Genomic DNA, 22,933 nt, shown 5'->3' on the forward strand with positions numbered 1-22,933 from the left:
GACCTTCAGGCCCTGAATGATGTCCAAGTCACAGAGTAGTAATGTACGAAGAAAGACCAAGAATTGGTCTTTGCTATTTGAAAAAGACAATATTGCTTGATTTGACTTATCCAAATGTGCAATACTGAAAGAGCAGGATATGAGGAATATGAATTAAAAGATGCTGAACCTTACCTCTGTACCGGTTGGCACTGATATGCAGTCGGCAATTTATGTATGACAGTAGTCTCAATTTATGCCGAGCAAAATAACCGGGATTGAACGCATGTACATTGATCCCTGCACGCCCGCCTTTCGATATCAGAATCAAAAACTCCAAATTTCGTGGGAGATTGTGTCTCAATGGGGGTGGAAGCGGTGCTAGACATGCAAAACATGTTTCCGCGTTCATGAGAACATATACTCTACCAGGCAAAGAGAAGCTTGGGATGGTATGAGGTAGCGTTGCCGCGGAGCAAAGAACTTGTTTGGTTCTAATCGGCTCGTGCCCGCGACCGTCCTAGGTCGCCGTGGTCGCCGGCGCCAGTTCTCGCTCGTCCTTATCGCATCGATGGGTCCAGTCGCCTGTCACTTTACCAGATTGAGCAAGAGAGCAGGCGGAAACTCGACCAGGAAGAACATGCAAGATGTTTGGAGTTGCATCCCAGTATTTTTTGGACAGACGCCCAACCTTTTTTTATTAGACTGCTCCGCCCGTTGTCTCCTCTCCTCACGATAGCCTCTTGAGAGAAGAAGAAGCAGAAAGGTCATCCCTTTTAACGCTGCTAGGCTGAAACTTTTATCAATTGAATTTGATCCTCTGTTATCATTGGCGCCGCTACGGTCCGCGCCCTCGTTTTTCAACTTCCGTAACAGAGACAATTCGACAGTCTTGGATGAAATCTTCTTCTTTTTCTTCCTCCCTCTGTGATCGCATTCCTCTTCATTGATTTTCATCCACGATCAATCTCTGTGGTGTCACTCTTGTCGCGGTCCGATTGATATTATAAACACCCGCGCTGGGAGCCCGGCGGCCTTCATCATGTCTGACTCTCGACCGAGAATCCCCTCCGAATGGACCGACGCTCGCCAACCAGTGCCTCATGAACCCGGTTCTTATGGCTCAACCGTCCACTTCAATGACGCCGAACACTCAGACTCTAGACGGGGCTCGGCCGGCGGTTTGGGTCATCGAAGGTTAGTGATCTCTATTCGATCCCACAGAGCTTTCTCCTTTATTATTGTGCAGACCTTGAAAGGTTACTAAATTGGCTTTGCTCGTAAGGTCTTCTATGTCCATGCGCATCAATTCAATTCGACAGGCTGGTGGCGTCAACAGTATCGACAATTTTGCGCGCTCATGGCAGCGCGCGGCGGGCTTCTTCGAGATTGCCCCGGTACGCAGGTCATTTGCCAGTTATGAAGATGAAGACGAGATAAGTCGCTCTCGCCGGGACGAAGAGGCTTCGCCTGTCTCCCAAAGGTCATTGATTCGAGAACAATTAGAACGTGAAGGCCGGCCATATGATTCGGAAGTGGGGGAAATGATCGATGACGGTTATAGCGAGGCCGCGGGCCCTGCAGACCATCCTTCAGCAAAGAAAACAATGCCTTCTGCAGACTTGTTCCCTCATATCGGCTCTCCATTTGCAGGCAGCTATGGTACCAGCTACGGAACCCTTGGGTCTCGCGCCAACGAAGCTTCCATGCGGCATGCGGCTCAGCTGTGGAGAGAACAACAAGAAACAGGGAGACAAGGATTTGACAAAGAGAGGGAGCCTTTGCTAGTTAAAGCTGTCGAGCAAGAGGACGGAAAAGTTGTCAACGTGGTCGTTGGGCAGTCCACGTTACCGCAGACCGTCTTCAACTCCGTCAATGTGCTGATTGGTGTTGGCATTCTCAGCCTGCCACTTGGAATCCAGTATGCTGGGTGGTTGATTGGCATGGGATTCCTCTTATTTTCTGCCGTCACCACGTCTTATACCGCTCGACTTTTAGCTAAATGTCTCGATGTTGATGGGTCCCTTGTTACGTTCGCTGACCTCGCATATGTATCATTTGGGCCGCGCGCACGAATTGCCACCAGTATCTTATTCAGCATAGAGCTTGTTGGGGCATGTGTTGCTCTAGTGATTCTCTTCGCTGACAGTCTGAACGCTCTCATCCCTGGATGGGATTTATTAACATGGAAAATCATATGTGGCTTGGTTCTCACACCTCTTGGATTCGTTCCCCTGCGATTCCTAAGCTTCACCAGCGTTTTGGGTATTTTATGCACCTTCGGAAGTTAGTTGCCCCTTGTGTCCGAAAAAAAGTTGACTATGTACTAATGTGATGATAATAGTCGTCTTGATGGTTTTCGTCGATGGTTTTATCAAGCCTCACACTCCGGGTTCCTTGAGAGAGCCAGCTGCGACGTATTTGTTCCCACAGAAGTGGTCCACTTTGCCAATGAGCTTTGGCCTATTGATGGGCAAGTCACAAATGTTTTCCGAAGCCTCGTTGATAATTATCTAATATCTTGTTGTAGCGCCTTGGGGCGGTCACAGCGTTTTCCCTAATATTTACAAGGATATGAGACACCCGCACAAATACAACAGAGGTGTGAAAACCACCTTCATCTTTACCGTATGTTAACACAGCACTCCTCCTGGTTTATTCTGATTGCTAATATACATTTACCGTATCAGTATCTCCTTGATCTGAGTATGGCTGTGGCTGGTCTTCTCATGTTTGGCGACCTCGTTCTTGATGAGGTCACGTCGAATATTCTTATGACCAAAGGATATCCCCAGGCGCTCTCTATCTGCATCGTCCTTTGCATTGCGATTATTCCTATCACAAAAGCACCTCTTAAGTATGTGGAGAAGTTCCCGAGTTATGCCAAGTTTGAAGACTAATGTTGCTTGAAAGCTCTCGGCCAATTGTCAGCACCATCGAAATACTCGCCGGTCTCGACGCTCGTGCCATGGCTTCCTCCTCGGGTCTTGCCGGAATGTCCGGTTTTGCTCGAGGTTCCCTTAAAGTCGCGATTCGCTTGCTCGTGACGATTTTGTACGTCATTATCGCGATCGTATGCCCGTCTTTCGATCGTGTAATGGCCTTGATGGGCAATGCGGCGTGCTTCACCGTATGCATAATCCTGCCCTGTTCATTTTATTTGAAAATATTTGGTGCCGAGATTAGCCTCAAGGAAAGGATCTTGAACTGGTTTCTGATTATCAGTTGCTCGATCTTGGCGACTATCGGAACCGTCTGGGCGTTTTTGCCGAACTCTGCGATTGATAACATGTAAAGGCATCTGGATTTGACGACTTGATGACTTCTGTACAAATTTGCGAAGAGAAGCATTTCAGCGATGTGTTCTGCATAGTCGGTTTGGCAGTTCTTCCTTTCTTTCTACCCTCGCTCTAGAGAATAGCGGAATCTTAATGTAATTAAAATTCGTCATGATAATAGTAGAAGGTTTTCCACAAGCCCTTGTGAGCTAGGGATGTCTGCCAGGAAAGACTGGGGACCCTGAGGTATTGGAGAAAATGAAGCATCTCTAGGAAGACTCGATTGGGTCATCTCAGAACAATAGCAAAATTGTTTTTTGAGGCGCCACCAGCCACTTCGACCTTTTTGAAAGTGTCATCATTCTTTGTGGCATCATGATCGTAAGTCCATAAATAGTACGCCAGCTTTGGTGATATTTTCTTTTTAATCATGGTGTAGCCAAGAGCTCCCATAACGTCGGACAATTTTGATTCGTTCAGGTATCGTGAATTCGTGACGCAGGGTGCAGGGACGACTAGAAAGAGACATGGAAAGGGTGCAGATGAATCAGCTGATTTTGATGAAGGTCGCAGAAATTGGCACGTTCGACGGAGCATATCACCTCTTCCAGCGGCTTCAGGCACGTAATTGAGCACTAGAGAAAGGGAAATAATATCGAACATCTCATTCTCGTTTCTGGGTAGCGGACGCTTCATAAAATCTTGCTGAAGAATTTCCGCACTCTGAGAATGGAGATCGATGCGAGTAACGTCAAATAGAGATGATCGAGAGCAGGCATTATTGGCTGAAAGTGCGCCAACCTCAAGAAGTCGCATTTTTTGCTTGTCATGAACGGTGACATTAGGAAAATCCAGCGTCCGAAGCCATTCCATCAAAAGTCGAGACGTATCACCGCCACGTTCTGATGACTGTCCTTTGATGCTAGCTTGTTGGTAGCTCTCAAGTCCCCCGTGGCTGTCAATTTCGAGTTGGAGCGATTTAGCCTTAGCATGGTCACCGCGGGCCTTTGCCTGTGCGAGAGCTTTATGCAGCTGGTGATGAGATCGAATGAGAGTACGAGTTGCTTTTGACGACAGCGATGCGGCAGGCTTTTGGAATTGAGGCGGCCGGCCATGGGATATGGCAGTCGGCCTATGATGACCCTTTCGTTTTACACCCATATTAAAATTGCGCCTGCGGCCAATGGCTTCGGACTGCGCAATAGAATAATTCGTATCTCAGCTTCAGACTGCCAAACATAACAAATCCTGTAAGCATATGATTATGGTCGGATATCCTCGCTTAAAGTCAGTATAGTCTACGGTACTTTTGTCGCCGTACCAGCCGGTCTTGTTTCGCTGAGAAAAAGACGCTAATCCTAACTTGGCTTCTTAGCGAGCTGGGGCTTCGAAACCCTCATCCGCACTTTGGACAAGCGAACTTTTGAAGATTCAACCCTCGACGACGACGACGACCGACGTATCAGCGGATATCAGCAGCAATGGCGCCTCAGACGGACAACAAGAAAGGTAAATATTTCATTTTACTTTGAGAGATTATATTCTGGATGGGAGGTTTTCGGTGGTGGGTTATGCGCGAAGGACCGATTTCGTTGCACACCGTGGAGTGGAGGAATTTTCGAAGCATTGAAAATTGCGACTACTATACTATCAATGAGTTTTGGGAAAGGAAACCGACAATCTTTGCGACAATGAAGGCGACAGCGACATATTTTTTCGAATGCTCCATTTACGGTCTCGATATTCTCGAATAATGATGGATAGCAAGGAGATTGGGGTCAAAAGCAGTCATGTTATACGGTTGGATCAGGAGGCTAACATTCATGTCTCTACCAGGCTCCAAGCCTAGCAAGCCCTCCGCGAAGGCCAGCGCGGCCGCCAAGGCTACGCTCCGCGGCGTAAGTTCCATCTTTTCCAACGCCGAAAACGTCGGCAAGCAGAAGGGAGAACTGTTTTGCTGAGAAACGTGGTTTTGCAGGTCAACTCCCACAAAGTCCGCAAGGTCCGCCTCTCGACGACCTTCCACCAGCCCAAGACTCTCCAGTTGTCCCGCTCCCCCAAGTACCCCCGGAAGTCGATCCCCTCCGAGCCCCGTCTCGACCACCACAAGGTCATCGTCCACCCTCTCAACACCGAGAGTGCGATGAAGAAGATTGAGGAGAACAACACCCTCGTCTTCATCGTCGACGTTAAGTCGAACAAGAGACAGATCAAGGATGCTCTTAAGAAGCTCTACGACGTCGACACCATCAAGATCAACACCCTTGTCCGGTACGTTTTATAATTCTCTCCGGAAGACGGCGGCTCTTCGAGAAAAGATGACTGGGATCAGACTAGCTAATGATTTCACTATAGCCCTGACGGCTCCAAGAAGGCCTACGCTCGGTTAACCCCCGACGTTGACGCTCTCGATATTGCCGCCACCAAGCTCGCCATCGTATAAACGGGTTGAATTTTGATGGTTGCGTGTTGATGGGCTGCTGGCGTGGGATAATAGGGATATGCCATGCATTTTCTTTAGTACCTGGCAATCTACTGCATAAAAAAATTCGCGTTCACATGGCTTCATACTTCGTCGTGGCAGATTGATCTCGTGATGCTGCATAAGTGTAGGCGTATGGTCGCCGATCTATGATCCCTGTATCTTTTATGGCCCATATTGGCTTGTTGAGCTATTACTGCAAAAGTCGTGACTTGAGCGCTATATTTCTATTATATCCGGCCTACATGCCTCCGATCTCTCCTCCCCAACAAACGTTCCCCGTCTCCCTAGAAACTAGACTTGTCACTCATTATAGGCATAATTCTGGCCAAATTCCTCAGCCATAGGAAACCCCAAAATCTTAGCATATCAGCGGGTAAGATACATTAGACGACGATGTTAGAGATACTTCTTCCCCAACTGTCCTCCATTGCAATTCGACGTATTTTATATAATACAGTTCTATATCCAGCTTTTTCTACCAAAAACATACCATATGAGAGAGGAGACATGTGAAGAGTTGAAAATGAAAAGAAGAAGAAATATTTGAGCAGAGTACAAGGAAACAAAAGTCGCAGAAGATAAAAAATATACGAAAATGAGGAAATATTGTACAAGATGCTCATGGCCAACTTTTCTCACCAACCAGTCAGCCACTCAGCCACTCAGCCAGTCGATCCACCAGGAGATGCATATCCAGGATAAGCTCAGACGTTCAAATTGTCAAGATCTCCTCCAGTATCACGACCCATTCGTTTTTAAAAACTTTTCCTAGTCATCGCTCCTGTCTTTCCTGTGTTCCTGTGTCTCCGTCTGCCGGCTGGCAACAAAACTGAATTCTCATTCTCCACGGCATCATGAATAATTCAACCGCCTGGTCCCTCCCCATATCCGTCGAAGAGTATTTATACATCCTCACGAGAAAGTACTCCAGACAGGGGCACAAGTAGCATCGAGTTTTCTCTTCAGGGGATCTAAGCAGTCGTGCGCATCGTCTCGAGGTGCTTCAGCACAGTCATGTTGGCGTCCATGAACCGGTCGACGCAGTTCTGGACACACGTCTCCTCGGTGCGGTCGAGCTTGCCGCCGGCAATCTTGCCCGTGATGCATTTCGTCCAGCAAATGTCGGTCAGCGAGTGGACGGCTGTCGGACAGTGTTAGCTATCGTGTACTGCCTATTACACCTGCGTATGTACAACTATTCCTCTTCTTTCTTTCTTTTTTGCTGTCTTTCAGGCTGGAGAGTGATTCAATACAAGGCTCCTACATTCCAATGCTTCGACGCTGCGACACTGACACTTTGACATTTACGCTTCAATGAATCTCGCATCTCGCATCTCGCATCTCGCATCTCGCATCGAGCGTCAAGAGTCAAGCGTCAAGCTCAAGCATCAATGCGTACAGGAAAACACAATCAGGACAAAAGATAAAAAGAGGGAAGAGACACAAAGAAAGCGTCGGAGTCGTTGGCCTGTACAAATACCGAGAAACCAAGAAACCAAGAAACCGAGACTTCTACTCGATGATACAGAAAATATGGAGTAAGGGCAGAAAAACAAAGACCCGAGAAAAGCAGAAGATGGAGAAGAGGGGACAAAAAGAGAGGACATACACTGCTGAATGCGCGCCTTCTGGGACTCGTTCGCGACAAAAGCTTGCAGTTCCTGCTTTTCGCGGTCGGACAGCTTGGAGATGTCGGCGGCGGAGACTGCGGAGGCGTCCATTCTGAAAGAAGCCTTTTTGTGCGGAGATTCGAATTGGTTGGAAATGGAGAATGGAAAATGGAGAATCGGATAGGCGTTTCTGATTGAAATGCTCAAAAGCTTCTTCTTTTGATGTCAGGTCCGAGGATTTGGGTGCTCGGTGGTGTCGGGTCAAATCCAAAGAGTTTGCATTGTTTGCGCGGGAACTTGGAAATCTTCGGGGGCGGAAAATATGTCCGAAGTTTAGCCGACCTGGCTGTCCAGAGAGTTCTGAGAAAGACAGTAACTACGTAACTTACCCTTCGTACATTACAATTGATACCGAACACACATAAGATCTTAGACCCTTGGCATAATTAACAGTTTTGAATGAGTATTAGGACGAGGCGATAATTTTTAAACACTTGTAGAAATGTATTTCGAGATATAAATACTTAAGAGTAAACAAGGAGTAAACAAGAAAATAAAAAGTGTATCAATTAATTGCGCCAAAAATGAGAGAAAGATGGGCTTTTATATATATAAATATAAATATAAGGAAGGGGAAAAATGATGCCAAATCTCGTAAAATCTAACGTCTATGCATCCCACTTGTCCATGTTCGTAACAACGCAACCCTCGCCGGTACGCTTGACGAGCTTGCCGACTTGGAAGACCTTCTCACCGGCAGCCTCGAGAATCTTCTTGGTCTCGTCGGCCTTCTCCTTGGAAACAACAATGACCATGCCGAGACCGGTGTTGAAGGCGCGGCCGAATTCGGGGCCGGTCACGTTGCCGGCCTTCTTGAGCCATGTCAACACGGCGGGAAGCGTCCACGACGAGGCGTCAACTTCGGCCGTGAGGTTGTCGGGCAGCATACGGGGAATGTTCTCAAAGAGACCACCGCCGGTGATGTGGGCCATACCCTTCACCAAATCTTGCTTGATGACCTGGAGAAGAGGCTTGACGTAGATACGGGTAGGCGTCAGGAGGGAGAGTCCGACGGTGGTGGTCTCATCCCAGGGTGCTTTCGACTCATAGGAGAGGCCGTTGCGCTCGATAATCTTTCGAACCAGGGAGAAGCCGTTTGAGTGAACGCCGTTGGAACCAAGTCCGAGAAGTACATCGCCTTCCTCCATGCTGGCAGTGTTGGGCAGAATACGATCCTTCTGGACAGCTCCGACAGCTGCACCGACCGCATCGTATTCGGATCCAGAGTAGAGGCCTGGCATCTCAGCGGTCTCGCCGCCGACGAGAGCACAGTTGGCCTGTCGGCAGCCCTCGGCAACACCTTCGACAAACGAGGCGGCACTGCCGACATCCAGTTTGCTGCAAGAATAGCAGTCAAGGAAGAAGAGCGCCTCGGCACCCTGGACGACGAGGTCGTTGACGTTCATGGCAACAAGGTCGATACCGACGGTATCTTGCTTGCCAATGGCCTGAGCAACCTTGAGCTTCGTTCCGACACCGTCAATTGCTCCAATTAGGACGGGAATCTTGCTGTAGCCGGCGCGTTCCAGGTCGAAAGTTCCACCGAAGCCACCAATCTCAGCATCAGCCCCAGTTCGCTTGGTTGAACGAACTGCTGACTTAATTCTGTGAACCAAGTCGTTACCGGCATCAATCGAAACGCCGGCTGAAGCGTAGGTCATCGCCTCCTTGGGGGCCTTAACTCCAAATGCTCTGCCTAGCGCATTAGTCCTCACCCCTTTTGCCATAATCTATTCAAGTGAGGGCCATACCGGTGAGCAATGTCCTTTCTGTAGAACATCTTGTCAAAGTGAATGGTAGCAACACCATCGTAAGCCCGCTTGACGGCCTCTTCAAGAGTCTCGGCCGTAGCGGATGCCGCAATCACACGTCCACCAGAAGTCCGCAGCTTGCCATCCTTGATTGTCGTACCAGCATGGAAGATTTCGATACCTAGAAATTTCATGTAAGCATGTGGAATGCGCTTGGAACATGTGTTCTTGTGCATAGCTAACCTTCCGGACGCTCGTCAAGTGTCATTTCGGTGCCCTTTGCGTACGAGCCTGGGTATCCACCAGCGGAAACGACAACGGTGGCCGCAAATTTGGGCTCAACCTTGAGCTCGACCGCATCGAGCCAGCGCTCCGTGCATGCAACCATGACTTCGGCCAAGTCGGTGTCAGCACTGATGAGAGGGAGGAGCGTCTGCGTTTCCGGGTCGCCAAATCGAGTGTTGTACTCAAGGACCTTGGGGCCGTTCTTGGTCATCATCAATCCAGTGAAGAGGACACCGCAGAAGGGGAAAGCTACGACTATTAGCATCACAATGTAGAGTCAAAAAGGAGACCCAATGGTTGTTACCCACCCTCCTGTCTCATTCCCTTGATTGTTGGCTCCAGAATTGTTCTGTGAATCTCCTCAATAACCTGCTCTGAAGCAATTCGGGTCGGTGCGTAGCAACCCATGCCGCCAGTGTTGGGTCCTTGATCGCCGTCGAAAATTCTCTTATGGTCCTGTGCAGGAGGCAAGGATCGAAGCGTGTAGCCGTCGCTGAAGGTCAAGATACTCAATTCATCTCCGTCGAGGTACTCCTCGATGACAACCTCATCACCAGCATTTCCAAATTCGTGGTTCAACATAATTTCCTTGAGAGCAGCCTGGGCTTCTTCTTTGGTTTTGGGGATGATCACACCCTTTCCACCAGCCAGCCCATCGGCCTTGATAACGACATCGTGCTTGATACTGTCGATGTATTCTTTGGCGGCATTGTAGTCGCTGAAGTTGCGGAACTCGGCCGTCGGAATCTGGTGCCGGGCCATGAAATCCTTTGAGAAGGTCTTCGATCCTTCCATGCGCGCGGCTGCCTTGGAGGGACCAAAGCAGCGAATACCCGCTATATCAAAAATCTTAGCATTGAACCTTTTTCACACGAGATCCCAATCATTGGACGCGTACCAGCGCGGAAGTAGCCCTCAATGCCAGCGACAAGAGGTGCCTCGGGACCGGGGACGACCAAGTTGATCCCATGCTTCTTGGCCAGCACGACAAGCGCTGGGAAGTCATCGGCGCTCACATCATCAATGTTGGCAACCTTGGGAATGGCACTGCCAGTTCCACCATTTCCGGGGACGACGTAGATTGAATCGACCAGGGAAGATTGGGACAACTTCCAGGCTAAGGCGTGTTCTCTCCCGCCGTTTCCGACGAGGAGAATCCGTAGCCTTTCTTGAATCAAAGGCATTGTAATCAAAGAAGTCCCCAAAATTGCTGTTTCGTATTTAGCAATGGTAAGGGCAGGAACTGCGCATTTGCTGAACGTAATGCGAGCGGACGTTGCGGGGGTCTTGGCGATTTTTGGAAAATTTCTGGTGGGGTCCAATTTTGCCGGTGCACCCTGCAATCGTTTCCCGCCTAGGCGAAGGCGGTCTGCAGGGACAACTCAACTCTCGCATCATCACCGTCTCCATCCCCGGAAATCACCCAGGCAATTGTTTTCAATGCCAACAATTTGACGAATATTTACATAATATTAACATATTTCTATAAAATATCTACGTCGACTGCATCTCATCGGGTCAAAAGACGTCCACCGAATCTAGTATCACCATCTTATGTCTACATTGTAGACCTGCCCAGCACTAGGCTAGGGGAATGCTTTTTGTCCAAGCTCATCGATAGGCGCACCAATCTCACAAAATCATAGGTATATACTCCGAAATCTACTCCCTCCCAAAATTTTAATAAGCTCGTAACATCGTTGCGGAAATGGTCATTCAAACTTTTCGTTTCCTCCGTGGCTTTTCTAGTGAACTCGGCCTCCAAGAAGGCGCCCTGCCCTGTCCCTATTAAAGGTTTACCAGGCAAATGCTTCCTCGAAGAAGTCCACCCTGGCGGCTGTGAGCATCTGCGCCTCACAAGCAGCGCTACGCGTAACATCCGCGATGCGTCCGGGGCCACAGATAAAGATAGCCATATTATCCCTGGCATCTGTGGCGTCTTCACGGACGATTTCAGGGATATTCGGCTGCTCACCAACAACCTGTCGCACAGTCATTGCAGGGTGCTCATTGACGTTTGCCACGGGAACAGGTGTTTCGGCGTTGCCCTGGGTATGGAAAAGCTCGACCGTAATGGTTACCCCCGCGTCTGCGGCTGCAAGCCGGCACATCAGAGGATAAAGCTGGGTCTCAAACACCTCCCTCAGGAGACCTGATTGACGAGCAGCCCAGACAATGTGCAAGTACTTCGGCACAGGGCATTTGATGCCCTTGGTTTCGGCGCGGTTCGCTAGACTTAACATACTGGATGTGATGGCAGTGATACCGCTACCTCCAGCAACGTAAAGAACCCGCTCGTATCCATTCAAGTGCTCTGCCTGTCCATATGGACCCTCAACCAACACACGGAAGTTCTTGAGCTTGTTGGGGGTTTTCGAAATTGTCTTCCGCAAATGTTTGGTAACACCATCACATGGCCGGATCAAAAAGGTGAGTTTGAGCCGGTCATTTGGCGACGATACCGGGGTCAGCTTGACGCTATCTGGAGGGCTCGCCGGACTCTCGGAGACGAGAGCACCCTTCTTATCGTCCTTGGAAAACGAATTTTCCCTTGGGAGCCGATCCAAGAACGACTGTTGATTTCCATAGGACCATGAGGAGAGCGTGAAAGGATGAGACTCCCATCGACCCCACCACGTCGGGAAGTAAATATAATAGAAGGCTCCCGCACTTGGCTTCAAGTGGAAGGATGGCTCGAGCTCGAGGTAGATCATGTCTGCTTCTTCGCTGTAGTAGCAGCGTGCTGGAGAGTCTTGTAGTACCAGGGCTTTGAAATTAATGATCACAACTCGCGCAAGTCGCAAGAAACGATCAAGGCACCATACTGCTACGCAAGACCAAAGGTACGGATCATATTCACCGTCAAAGATTGCGACGTGGCTAAACGGGACGTGAGAAGGAGAGCTTGTGACGAGAAGCGCGAAGAACTTACTAGAATAGAGCCACCAGCGAAATCAATGCAAGGACAATGTGGCTCACCAGGAAAAATTCGTAGCACTTTTGACGAAGGGGCAGGAGAGAGAATCCCATGAGGAGACCGAAGCAGACGACAGCCTAGAATAAGAAAAATTGAGAATACTGTCTCCTCTATTTTAATCGGGAATATGAAACTTACCACGACACCCATTTGCCAGTAGAGCTTGTGGTAGTCCTTCTTCAATGCTTGGGATCCACCCACTAATCACAAAGTCAGCTGGGCTCTATCAAGGAAGGTATATAGGGAAATACCATCAAGTGCATATGCAGTGTAACAGACTCCGTGAATAACAGCCTCGGCGGTTGCCACTCTTGCAACCCAGCGATGAAACATATTGTAAGTTGGAAAGCTCCATCCTGTAAGCCACAGAAGTACGTTGTTTCTCGATGCAAAGAGCCACACGAGAGGAAGGTTTCCAAAGCAGAGGTATCCGGTGCGGTCCGCAAGGTAGCGCCAGATTTGAAGACTCTTTTTGGGCCAGCTACATTTGATAATCAGTCAGAATCTATAGGAAAGAACTCAAAGATTTCAAGCTGACATACTAGAGGTTTTGGGCAAAAATTTCATAGTTGCAAGCAACTAGAGCGATATTCACTGCAACAAATGCCACGATGAAGAGTCCCTGGATCCTAGTGGGGACCATAAACCAACCGAGAGGTTCTTGGTGATGGTTCCCAAAGGCAGCCGGAAGCACAACATGCTTATTGACCAACTTGGTGATTTTCTGATGCCAGCGAATTTTCCGCTTCTCGTCGTGAGATTCGACGTCTCCTGTGCCCTGCGTAGTCTTTGGCTTCGGGTGCGTGAAGAAGGCCACCAACCGGTAGCACATGCCGAAGAGAATGACTACGGCCCAGAATCCAGACATGGCATAACTAAGATCGTCAATCAGAAATGTTCACTTCCGTTGCTGAACACCACATTGCCGAGGATCTTCAAAGCTTACCTGTATATCCCATCATGATTTTGCTGGTCCGTACTCGCATGCTGTTACAAATATCAGAGTCTGGCATATGGTCTCAGTGCAGAAGGATAGCGTACCATTGTATTGAAAGCGGCTTGGTACAAATCAAGCGTAGGGACGACGGGTCCCTTGACGGGACGTGTGTGGTTGGCATAACTTAGGTGTTGGAGCTCATTCAAATTGATGCCCTTGATGATGCTGTCGTATGATGGGAGGCTTTTCCCTGCAATCTCATCGCATTGCTCGTTCAATGCATTCATACCAACATCAATCTCCGCCGGAGAACAGAAGGACTCCATGCATGCGTAGACTGACGTGATCGCCAAGTTATTGGTGCATTGTTGAACATAGCGGTTCTGCTTTGTGCTCCCTCCCTCAAAATTGGTATATATCAGAGCAAGACTGCATGCATTTCCACAATCCGAGGTCGCTTTGCCAGCAGCAGCTACCTCCATCCCCGCCCAGGGCGAGAGGAGGAGCGCAACGGCTGCGAATAGAAACGAGCGTTGCATGGCTCTAAGAGAGGCAAGGAGATGAAGAAGCACGTGGAGTTGGGCAGGGAATGGGGACAATCCATGGAGGATGTCCCAGCATTTATGACATTCATACCGGCATACGAACAGAGTGCGGTACTCGAAAAGGTTCAGGAAAGTGGGCCAAAACTAGGTAGAACGCCACGGATTGAAATGCCAGCCCGGGCCAACTGGCGGGAGACGCTAATCGGGAAACACAACATGGTTAATGAGAAAAAATTTGTTCATGGGTTGGGAGACGGAGAGGGTAGGAGAGGCACACGACCACTCTGATACGCCAAAAAGACGAAAGTGTTTTCAAGCGAGGAGTAAATAATACCGGCTCAAAGAGAGAGAAAAAAGCAAAGGAGGGGGGTCAATAGTCTGGTACGGGAGAGGCACGAGAAGAGGAAGGGAAAGGAAAGGGCCGAAGTGCGGACAGAGGAGAATGACGAGGTAGATTGACGACGGTGAGGGCGAGACAGGTAAGAAGGGCGCCACCGAGGAGGAACCAAAGCGGATCTGATAACTGTATCCTCGCTTCAAGCGTCGTGGTTAGAAGGGCTGAGCCGTTACTTGAAGAGGACACTAGACCACAGTTTAGCAACAAAAAACCTTTCCGTAGCGGGGTTTAGTGGGACTCTAACAGGCACAGACAGTCCGAGCAAAACCCCGTCCGGAGGGGCTAAACCACCCCTCAAGTTGTCATTGGGGGAATCAGACGACGCGCAAGCCAAGTCACGCTAGCCGAGTAATTTTTCATCAGATAAAATAAATCTCATCAGATAATATAAACACTTGGCCCAACCCACTTAGCCCCACTCCTAATTCCTTCCCTCACTTTAAACACCTGCTTTTACTGGACCGTGGGCACTGAACTAATATTTACCACTTGCTCAATAAGCTCATATGTAGCACCTAATTCTTCTTGGTCAGTGCCTGGTGGTTCTTTTGAAGCCTAAAAGATGGAATGCGGGCCTTGGCTCTGAGGCTTGTTGCTTTCATTCCGTCCTCTTTTCACTATTTAGTGGGGCTCTCCTCCATCACCAGAGCAAAAGAGCTCCAATCCCGAGGCTGCGAGGCAGCCATTTTGGCTTCAATAAATCTGCAAACGAGGTGGAGAATGTGTGCCAAGGCGCCAGCTGTTTAGTCTAGACATCATAAGCTTTGCAGACCGCAACGAAACCTCTTGTCAAAAGCTTCCCAAATCCTTGAAACGCCACGCTCAAACACACAAGTAGTAGAAAATGGTTACACTCGTTACAGTAAATATGTGAAGTTGCAAAAGCCAGTGATGCAATGCTGGCGTTGTTCTCGACCTGTGATCGACCAAATCAGGGTCAGGCTTTCACGCAACTCCCGGGCATATCCGAGGGTTGGGGTCTGTAAGTTTAATTCCTCCCTGAATTGCCCAGGAAGCTTCTGACAGCAGCACAAATCGAGCGAGGTGGGGCAGAATTTACCTCCCTGGTGCTGGGGAGTGCTATGGAGACGTTCCCTGGTTAGTTCGAAACACATGGTTTCTCCATGGAAGAATCCACCGCTAATTCTGAGCCGCCCCTTGTCAGATCTCCACGCTCTGTATGCATCGAAACACCAATTCGCTCAAACTCCGGCATCGCTTCCGATTCTCGGATTTTATCTCCAAAATCAGATAAGTCTCTGATGAATCTAATCTCGTTGAGGGCCATGTTGCTCCCAATAGACAAGGACCTCACCGGCTGAGATCCGCTCTAACAAGTCCAGACTTTGTTAGTCATTGCGCCCTTTGGGAATCACCGTCGTATTCATCAGGCGATGATCGCAAAAGATCTCTTCAGCCTAATCTTTCGGGTTGCCTAGCGTAGAAAACTCTCTGCCCGAGGAGTGGGGCGTAACGGATTCGCTGATTTGCAACGAAAACGATGCACATGGTTTGCAGAATTTCAATAAGTCGTACAATTTAAACTCTCAACCTGCTGAGCATGCTTCGATATGGGCGGGGAACTTGAGAATGGTCTACGGAGTACTCCGTTGGAGGACCAACTCACTTGATGCAGCCTCTAGATTGTGGACGAGATTCCCGGAGCCCTAGACCCTATTCGCATAACCCCTCTGGCCTCGAGACGCCATTTCATAGTTGAATTTTGTTTTCGCGAACATGGAATATGATAACAAGACTGGAGGCATACCTGCAGGCCCAGCGCCATTGATCCTCAAGCTTTTCCGGACTCCGTAGCTTTCGGATTCCGAACAACTCATTTCGAACACACCACTTCAAAGCCTAAACTCATGCCAGAATAATCTCATCAGTATCTTCCTGCACATTTTCAAAACCATGAAATGGATTGGCGTTTTCATGTACTGAGTTTGGACTTAGGCAGGCCATGTCTCTTGTGTAACGTTCCCTTTTCATAACACTGCATGTACCCGTCTGAGATGCTAATCAGCAGGCATTGGTTAGTCTCATGACATTTCCCACTCCATCTTTTCCGTATGAGCTGCCAAAGCGTTCTTCTGCGTGATCACCAGATTTCCGCCATGTAGATCCCACCTATTCGCACATCCGCACTTGGTAGTCATTCGTGCATCGAGATTTGTGTTGACAATTCTTTGGCGAGCGTCGATCTCCTCTTGCCCACGATCGAGCGGGCTGCTGCGAAGGGGAAATAGATCGACTTGAGTTCTCAATCAAGGCTTCTGAATGATGTCAACCTCGCGCAGCCGCTCAAGTTGATTCGGTGTCTTTGGCTTGAACATCCCGGGTCTCAGATCAACGCCATATAATCCGGAGCACTGTAAAAGAAAACACAAATAGCCGTAATAAGAGATCATTGAACTCTGTTCAATACAAATTTCGATGATACTGCGGATTTCCCTTGCTGTCCTGACAGGATAAGTGACCGCAAAAAAAAATCAAGCTTTATTCGGAGCCGCAAAAGGAACCATTTGCGTAAAGAAAGCACCTTGGTCGAAATGTTCTTTGTAGGATTCAGAGGGTGCGGCAGCCAGAGCTCGGTTTTGGAGGGATGCGGAAAAGGCTTTCGCACGGACCGTTTCGAATTTGTAACTTTGAATCGGTCATGTTTTGACTGGTTACACCATATGGCGTCCTGTAAACGGGTAGCGATTAATTGGTTTTATTCTGAACAGAATATGCCATGGAGAGTATCTTGTTCGCCTTGGTCTGATGACATTACCTCCTAGTGAGATTTTTCAAGCTCCTCAGAACTCCACCAGGAGTACCGCTTCCAACCATCTTAGGGAATCTAAAGGTAAAAGAGACAGCATCCAAAATTCCGTATTCAGCACGATCAACTCATATCTCAAGATCGTATGCAAAATTCGAGTTAAATGATAGAATGGATATTTCATCATAGTCAAACTCCAGATAGAGTAACAGCAATAAACGCATCTCATACAAGTAAGCAGGTCATTCAAAACGTACATAATTGCGCGTATATTACACTGGTCAAAGCAATTGCTTATGCAAAAGGGAGATGGTATGGATTCAACTAATGTGACCAAGCAGCCGGCTTGAAAAACTGTTTCAAATGAATCGAGAGGCTTAGGACGCAAGGACAAAATACAATGTCGCATTCATATATGAACTGCGCTTAGAGGGCGAGGTTATAAGTATAGTCGTCTTCCATGTTCTGCGAGATCCATAAAACAACCGAGCTGTGTTGCCAATTGATGTCAGAGACTTGTATAGGCAAGAAAGATAATAACATACCTCAACATGATCAATCCATTGGCGATGACATTCGCAACCCCAAAATAGAGTGTCGGAAAGGGATAGTCAGGCACGACATATTTGAGAACCATGACGGTCTGGGATGAGCGTGGTCAGTGTGAGCTGATAATTGGGAGCGCCCTAGAGAGAATTTTATAGAATGTGCATACCACCGAACCAGCGAGTCCACCGGCCATCAATGCAAATCCTAAGAAGAGCACTAGCTTCGCCTTCCAGGCTACTCCATTCCCAGAGTAGCTGAAGCCATCATCTCCAGTCAAGCGGGTCTTATCGATCGAGTTAACCACCAGCATGCCGAGCGTTGAGCAGATCCCTGGAATCCAGTCGATGAATTTGATGTGCACATCAGATCCATTCTTCGGCGAATGCGAATATGCGGCAGCATCAACGAAGAAGAAGAGGCCGAGAGCAAACTGTCGCCCTGTTAGCGGTGCAATATTCAAGCTACTGGCTGCTGAAGCACATAGACCGGCTATCAAGCGCAGGGACATTGAACGGAAGAAGCTATTGATCAGTATGAATAGCCTTAATTTTGATAAATATGCCAGAGCGTTTCACATGGCCTGGTTTATCAATAATAGAGGCTACTCAAACAGCTAGCATTTCAAAGTCCCATCCCCAGCTGGGGGTGCATAGATAGGATCATGATGATGGACACAGGAAAGGAAGCTCATACCAAAGCACCAGAAAGATAGACACCAGAAGTGCGCATGTTAGCACTGTTCAGCCATTGCGGCTTCGGAAGCTGGAACAATCGGTGGCTTGGCATTACGCTTATATCTGTGTGATCGGAGGAAAACGACTTTTGTCTCAATAGTAAATTAATAAAGATTACAGCTGTGATCGTGTTTAAAATCGCATGCGAGTTTGATTGCAGATAGCGGCGAGCGTGGGTAGAGAGGTTCGATGATGGTGAGCTGCCAAGCTGATACGATGATGCAGCGCGTCTACGTCGTCGGCCTGCTGATCGGGTCGGATATATGTTATTCCGCAGCGGAACTTTCGCCAGATCTTGACATGCTAATACGGTCGACTTGACTTGACTCTTATTAACAAGAGTCTAACAGCAGGGACAGCAGGGTACTTCCTCTGATAAAGAATAGGTAGACTTCACTCATTGACCATATTTGATTGTTTCAATATGTTTCTCATTATCTCGGGAAGGAAAATAATGCCGAAGAGGACATTCAAATAGTCAATCCCTCGTATTATCTCATTTGTGAAATTTATCTATAGAAAAATATCATCTCCATATATCCTCAAAAATTAAAAAGTTACCAATAAAAATATCCAGCAAGTAAGGTATCTTGTCCCAGCTTAAATTCGCAGCTACCGATCAACCATTCAAAATTTCAATTACTCCGCCTTCAATTTGCGCCTCTCCAGCCCAGCGCATATCTCCGAAATGACTTCTTCGACGGTATCTTTCCCATGCTTGCCAAGATCCGTCTCTTGGTCAACGACCTGATATACTTCTCCCACGCCCTTGAAAAGATCCGGACTCCAAAGACCATTGGAGTGAAAAGTATCGCTAATAGACTCCATCTCATGAATCCATCGGAATGCCTTGTGCTGCATATTCAGTACACCCGCCTCGAGCTTAGGAGCCACCTCGGGGACATGCCAGTGAAGCATCTCTCTCAGAAAGGGTAAGCAGCCCAAGGTCTGCGCAGTGGTGAATGCCTGCAGTGTGATGGCCACCTGGCCCTTATAATATGACGCAAAGCAATTCTTGAATCCACTCGCAGCACCAATCGCATCGGAGATATGACGGACTTTCAATACAGTGGCGAGTTCAGTGGCAGCCTCCTCATTGCCAGATAGGCAATCAGCCAACTTGGGTCCGGAAATAAGGACCGTGGGTTTCTTCCAAGTACCATCTTCCAGCTCAGATGGGGGAAAGCCAATGATGCCACCGTCGACGTATCGAAGGCCTGCCGCGGTAATAACGTCTGCAATTGCAAGACTTTGAGGGGGAGAAGTAGCATTGAGATCCACATAAGCCGGAAGTGGGTTGCAGCTCGTTGACACTTGCTTGACAGCTTCGGCGAACGATTGCGCAGTGATCATGGCATCCGCAGGAGGAACAATGGACAGTATCAAAGTAGCTTGCTGTACTATTCCAGAAATTGAGAGACTCTCCACGCCAACGCTGGCAGCACGAGCTTTGGTCTTTTCGCTGCGCCCTTCAAGGCATGTCAAGACGCGATATCCTTGCTGGATAAGGATCCTGGCGAGCGGTGCACCCATTGTTCCAAATGAAATTATCGCGATACATGGTCTCGTTTGTGCATGCATCTTGAAAAGATTCTGTGGATGAGGTCCTAGGAAGAAGGCGGACAATATCGAAGAGATGAGCTCGATTCCAGGGAGACTTTTGCTCGATATGATATTTTTATTCCAAGATGGCTCAAGAAAGGAGGATGTGGACGGAATTAAAGGGCTATTAAAGCGAACAGCGGGGCAAGTGGGGGAGGGTCCATGATATGAACGCCAACAAAGCACAAGTGAATTGATAGAGGGGCAAATGTGAAGTAGTCCATTAAATTTCTCGATTCACGTAGTCTACGTGTCTCTTTTCCTCCAAGGACTCTTTCAGAGACAGTAGATTGACTTCTACAAAATGTCTGACGATTTGATACCACGTCAAAGTTTGAGTTTAAACATTAATTCGTTGGAAAGCGTTGAAGCTAGAATCTTCCCGATCGCGAGGATTCTGGGCGTCTGGCGTATCAGGAGCGCATTATTGCTGATAATCACCAGCAAGATGGCGTATCCTCAACATGACTGCCAGACTGAGCTAAGTCAGGGGCACAAGTTCGATTCAGTGATGATAAGCCTGTGACCAACAGCCAATCGATCAAGAGTGAAAACGCTAAGACCTTCTCCACAGGAGCGGCACAGGGATGCCAAAAAGTTGGAGGGGAGGATGCGGATCGGCGGCAGGTATAACGTAAGCATCGTTGCCGACCTTGTCGGTCATGGATCCCGAGAGCAGTGAAACTAACTCGGCAGGTTGGCAGGGGCGCCAAAGGGCGCTCGGCGGAAGACGTCACCGACCGAGCCCGGCAATGTGCCGATGGCATTAACTTTTACGGGTGGAAACAGAGTCATGGAAATCATCTTTCATTGCCACTCAAATGAGTCATTCCGCAATCGTTGTCGGTGAGTATTGTCTGCTCTGGACTCATCGAAATAAGGGTGGTTACCATCAAGATATCGAACAGCTTAATTTACTCGTAAGTGGGGTCTGCAGATCATATGTTGTGTTTACATAGCTTTATTCGTACAATGTGAAGTGTGTTGAGATTGCGAAATTTTGAAAGTATCTATATTTTAGAAAAAAGGACCAATAAGAATGAGTATCTATCCAATGCCGAGCCTATCTTCAATGTACATTATATCAAAATGCCAAAATATGCTCTCTTACACCTGCACGCAGTCTATATGCTTTAACAATCCGCCTATTATATCAAAACAATTCCAGATATCCACAAAATCAGCTGCTGCACTCCAACTCCAGATGCTGTGCGCGCAGTTCAAGTAGACTTCTTCGCGTCTGCTTCCAATTTGGCCAATAGAGGGCTACGCTCAACCTCATCCACCCATCGTGGCCTCGGAAGTTCGAATGTAGATGTGATACGGCCGTATGAAATGCCTCCCAACTGCCCAATGGGCCGCAGCTTATCCAGATCAATGTGGCTTCCGGCTTCGTTGACAGCATCTTCGCGAACCCAGAAGCGGGTGGCCTTGACGAGGACGAGGGACGCGATGCTCATACCAGGGCGGGCATGATCTTCAAATTCCTTGACATCAATCACTTTCCCTTCAATTGAAAATAAAGACTCCTGAACACGGGAAGGCTTCACGGTTGTTGATGGAGACTCGTGCAGCCCTGCAACATCCCATTCAGACACGCCGTAAGGAGCATCAATGGACGAAGCGTTGACCGCCTCAATCATGTTCTCCGATACGACGTTGATGGTACACTCTCCAGTGAGTTTCAAGTTGTGCGCGGTATCCTTGGGACGACCGGGTCGGCCGGAGAATCCCACAACGAACATGGGCGGGTCATGATCAATGACCTGAAAGTAGCTAAAAGGAGAAAGGTTTTTGGTTTTGCCGCCTTCGCTCATGGTGCTGATGAATCCAACAGGGCGAGGTGCGATTCCTGACACCAACAGTCTGTAGTTGTTCACCATCGGCCGGTCATTCGCGTACGGGTCAATCTCTCGATGCTTAGCTTTGAGGCTCTCCCCGCCGTCATTAATTCCGGAACCCCATTGCCAGTTGGGGTTGGGAGATTTGGTCACTTCAATGGGTTTGCCAGAATGATCAAAATCGGGCCGGCTCGCTTCGGTTTGCTTGAAATTCTGGACTTTTTCGACAATCTTGTATTCGACTTTGGTGCCTGTGCTCTCATGTCGTGTTTGTTGCAAGGGCATCCCCAGTCGTGTCATGTTGCTGTAGCGAGTTGAGCCAGACACACTGTGAACATCTGTCAGCAAACTTAATCTTATTTCCACATTCTTTTTATTGTTTCGATCTTCTTCTTCCTCTTTTTTTTTGTTTTTCTTTTTCTTTTTTATCTTCTTCTTCTTCTTCCTCCTTTTTCAACATTTTTTATTTTATTTTTCTAATTGGCAAGCAAAGGACGCCAAAGTTCCCGCAAAAGTCATTGATAGGAGGAGGAAGGGAACGACGAGGATTCAAGCCCTACAAGGCCACAGCGAGACATTTATAATGGGCATGTAGAATATATAAAAAAATAAAATAAAATAAATAAATAAATCCAAACATACCGAAAGCCGCTCCCAAAATTCGAGAGACGAAGAAAAGCTCTTCTAGCAACCATGACTATTCCGCCGTCAAAAATGGGCCCACAGACGCTCTGCTACTTTCTTCCAATCGCATCATTTCCAAGGTCCTGGCGGGACGATGTGCCATATATATATATGTGGATATCGTATGAATGATTTAGGGCGGTTCTTAGTCTTAGTCTGTGATTATTCATGACGCCCTGGCCCTGACGCTCGCGCGCGGGTGCCACTTCCGAAGAAAAGGGTCCTTGGGAGTCGGCTGCTGGTCGTTGAACGAGCTTTCTTTTGGGCGGGTTGGCGGGAAGGTTTGTCGGTGCGGCTAATCAGCAACAGGAAAAGCGAGCAACATCTGGAGAACCAGCTTCGGTTGAGACTCCGAGCTTTTTCGATCCCCAAATTCTGCCTGCTATCCAAAAAGGTATCGAGAACTTTCCGACAAATACATACTACTGTGGACATGACAGTTTGGTATTTCT

At 48.2% G+C, this 22,933-nt stretch overlaps 9 protein-coding genes across 9 annotated transcripts; 2 read left to right on the top strand and 7 right to left on the bottom strand.

Annotated features, from left to right (window-relative positions):
- Positions 1-1,104: 1,104 nt before the first annotated feature.
- L228DRAFT_170585 (hypothetical protein) lies at positions 1,105-3,410 on the top strand. The gene is made up of 5 exons (XM_018329477.1): positions 1,105-2,265; positions 2,324-2,452; positions 2,510-2,607; positions 2,670-2,836; positions 2,893-3,410. Exons 1-5 carry the CDS (start codon positions 1,272-1,274, stop codon positions 3,272-3,274), a joined length of 1,770 nt encoding a protein of 589 aa, XP_018186881.1. The 5' UTR covers positions 1,105-1,271; the 3' UTR covers positions 3,275-3,410.
- A 135-nt stretch (positions 3,411-3,545) lies between these two features.
- On the bottom strand, positions 3,546-4,418 carry L228DRAFT_212832 (hypothetical protein; the record flags this gene model as incomplete). The annotated part of the gene is made up of 1 exon (XM_018329958.1): positions 3,546-4,418. The coding sequence occupies one exon, from the start codon at positions 4,416-4,418 to the stop codon at positions 3,546-3,548; it is 873 nt and encodes a 290-aa protein (XP_018186882.1).
- Positions 4,419-5,080: 662 nt separating this feature from the next.
- Positions 5,081-5,700, top strand: L228DRAFT_240189 (60S ribosomal protein L23; the record flags this gene model as incomplete). The annotated part of the gene is made up of 3 exons (XM_018331217.1): positions 5,081-5,155; positions 5,236-5,528; positions 5,613-5,700. 3 exons carry the CDS (start codon positions 5,081-5,083, stop codon positions 5,698-5,700), a joined length of 456 nt encoding a protein of 151 aa, XP_018186883.1.
- Positions 5,701-6,713: 1,013 nt separating this feature from the next.
- On the bottom strand, positions 6,714-7,463 carry L228DRAFT_269712 (hypothetical protein; the record flags this gene model as incomplete). The annotated part of the gene is made up of 2 exons (XM_018335308.1): positions 6,714-6,883; positions 7,352-7,463. The coding sequence occupies 2 exons, from the start codon at positions 7,461-7,463 to the stop codon at positions 6,714-6,716; spliced, it is 282 nt and encodes a 93-aa protein (XP_018186884.1).
- Positions 7,464-7,926: 463 nt separating this feature from the next.
- Positions 7,927-10,716, bottom strand: L228DRAFT_249135 (phosphoribosylamine--glycine ligase). The gene is made up of 5 exons (XM_018333022.1): positions 10,347-10,716; positions 9,757-10,284; positions 9,407-9,697; positions 9,164-9,344; positions 7,927-9,104 (listed from the first exon to the last, which is right to left on the bottom strand). Exons 1-5 carry the CDS (start codon positions 10,630-10,632, stop codon positions 8,021-8,023), a joined length of 2,370 nt encoding a protein of 789 aa, XP_018186885.1. The 5' UTR covers positions 10,633-10,716; the 3' UTR covers positions 7,927-8,020.
- A 174-nt stretch (positions 10,717-10,890) lies between these two features.
- On the bottom strand, positions 10,891-14,386 carry L228DRAFT_170648 (hypothetical protein). Its single transcript, XM_018329478.1, has 7 exons — positions 13,467-14,386; positions 13,372-13,412; positions 12,968-13,300; positions 12,677-12,906; positions 12,564-12,625; positions 12,381-12,502; positions 10,891-12,328 (listed from the first exon to the last, which is right to left on the bottom strand). The coding sequence occupies exons 1-7, from the start codon at positions 13,899-13,901 to the stop codon at positions 11,245-11,247; spliced, it is 2,307 nt and encodes a 768-aa protein (XP_018186886.1). The 5' UTR covers positions 13,902-14,386; the 3' UTR covers positions 10,891-11,244.
- Positions 14,387-17,497: 3,111 nt separating this feature from the next.
- L228DRAFT_269715 (UPF0220-domain-containing protein) lies at positions 17,498-18,406 on the bottom strand (the record flags this gene model as incomplete). The annotated part of the gene is made up of 4 exons (XM_018335309.1): positions 17,498-17,561; positions 17,617-17,714; positions 17,787-18,050; positions 18,314-18,406. 4 exons carry the CDS (start codon positions 18,404-18,406, stop codon positions 17,498-17,500), a joined length of 519 nt encoding a protein of 172 aa, XP_018186887.1.
- Positions 18,407-18,792: 386 nt separating this feature from the next.
- L228DRAFT_170740 (6-phosphogluconate dehydrogenase C-terminal domain-like protein) lies at positions 18,793-20,164 on the bottom strand. The gene has a single exon (XM_018329479.1). The coding sequence runs from the start codon at positions 19,933-19,935 to the stop codon at positions 18,994-18,996; it is 942 nt and encodes a 313-aa protein (XP_018186888.1). The 5' UTR covers positions 19,936-20,164; the 3' UTR covers positions 18,793-18,993.
- An 848-nt stretch (positions 20,165-21,012) lies between these two features.
- On the bottom strand, positions 21,013-22,501 carry L228DRAFT_249139 (hypothetical protein). Its single transcript, XM_018333023.1, has one exon. It carries the CDS (start codon positions 22,095-22,097, stop codon positions 21,177-21,179), a length of 921 nt encoding a protein of 306 aa, XP_018186889.1. The 5' UTR covers positions 22,098-22,501; the 3' UTR covers positions 21,013-21,176.
- Positions 22,502-22,933: the final 432 nt, after the last annotated feature.

The sequence above is a fragment of the Xylona heveae genome (genome assembly GCF_001619985.1).
Source record: "Xylona heveae TC161 unplaced genomic scaffold L228scaffold_8, whole genome shotgun sequence".
NCBI lineage: Eukaryota > Fungi > Ascomycota > Xylonomycetes > Xylonales > Xylonaceae > Xylona > Xylona heveae.

What these genes read in the sequence shown, in the direction of transcription:
- L228DRAFT_170740 (XM_018329479.1), bottom strand. Translation starts at nt 19,935, where the DNA reads ATGCATGCACAAACGAGACCATGTATCGCGATAATTTCATTTGGAACA.
- L228DRAFT_249139 (XM_018333023.1), bottom strand. Translation starts at nt 22,097, where the DNA reads ATGACACGACTGGGGATGCCCTTGCAACAAACACGACATGAGAGCACA.
- L228DRAFT_170585 (XM_018329477.1), top strand. Translation starts at nt 1,272, where the DNA reads ATGTCCATGCGCATCAATTCAATTCGACAGGCTGGTGGCGTCAACAGT. An exon ending in TATTTTATGCACCTTCGGAA is followed by an intron (nt 2,266 to 2,323) that starts GTTAGTTGCCCC and finishes TGATGATAATAG; the next exon opens with TCGTCTTGATGGTTTTCGTC. An exon ending in AAACCACCTTCATCTTTACC is followed by an intron (nt 2,608 to 2,669) that starts GTATGTTAACAC and finishes TTACCGTATCAG; the next exon opens with TATCTCCTTGATCTGAGTAT.
- L228DRAFT_249135 (XM_018333022.1), bottom strand. Translation starts at nt 10,632, where the DNA reads ATGCCTTTGATTCAAGAAAGGCTACGGATTCTCCTCGTCGGAAACGGC. An exon ending in CAAGGGAATGAGACAGGAGG is followed by an intron (nt 9,698 to 9,756) that starts GTGGGTAACAAC and finishes TAATAGTCGTAG; the next exon opens with CTTTCCCCTTCTGCGGTGTC. An exon ending in AGAAAGGACATTGCTCACCG is followed by an intron (nt 9,105 to 9,163) that starts GTATGGCCCTCA and finishes TGCGCTAGGCAG; the next exon opens with AGCATTTGGAGTTAAGGCCC.
- L228DRAFT_170648 (XM_018329478.1), bottom strand. Translation starts at nt 13,901, where the DNA reads ATGCAACGCTCGTTTCTATTCGCAGCCGTTGCGCTCCTCCTCTCGCCC. An exon ending in ATTTTTGCCCAAAACCTCTA is followed by an intron (nt 12,907 to 12,967) that starts GTATGTCAGCTT and finishes TATCAAATGTAG; the next exon opens with CTGGCCCAAAAAGAGTCTTC. An exon ending in TCGCTGGTGGCTCTATTCTA is followed by an intron (nt 12,329 to 12,380) that starts GTAAGTTCTTCG and finishes CGTCCCGTTTAG; the next exon opens with CCACGTCGCAATCTTTGACG.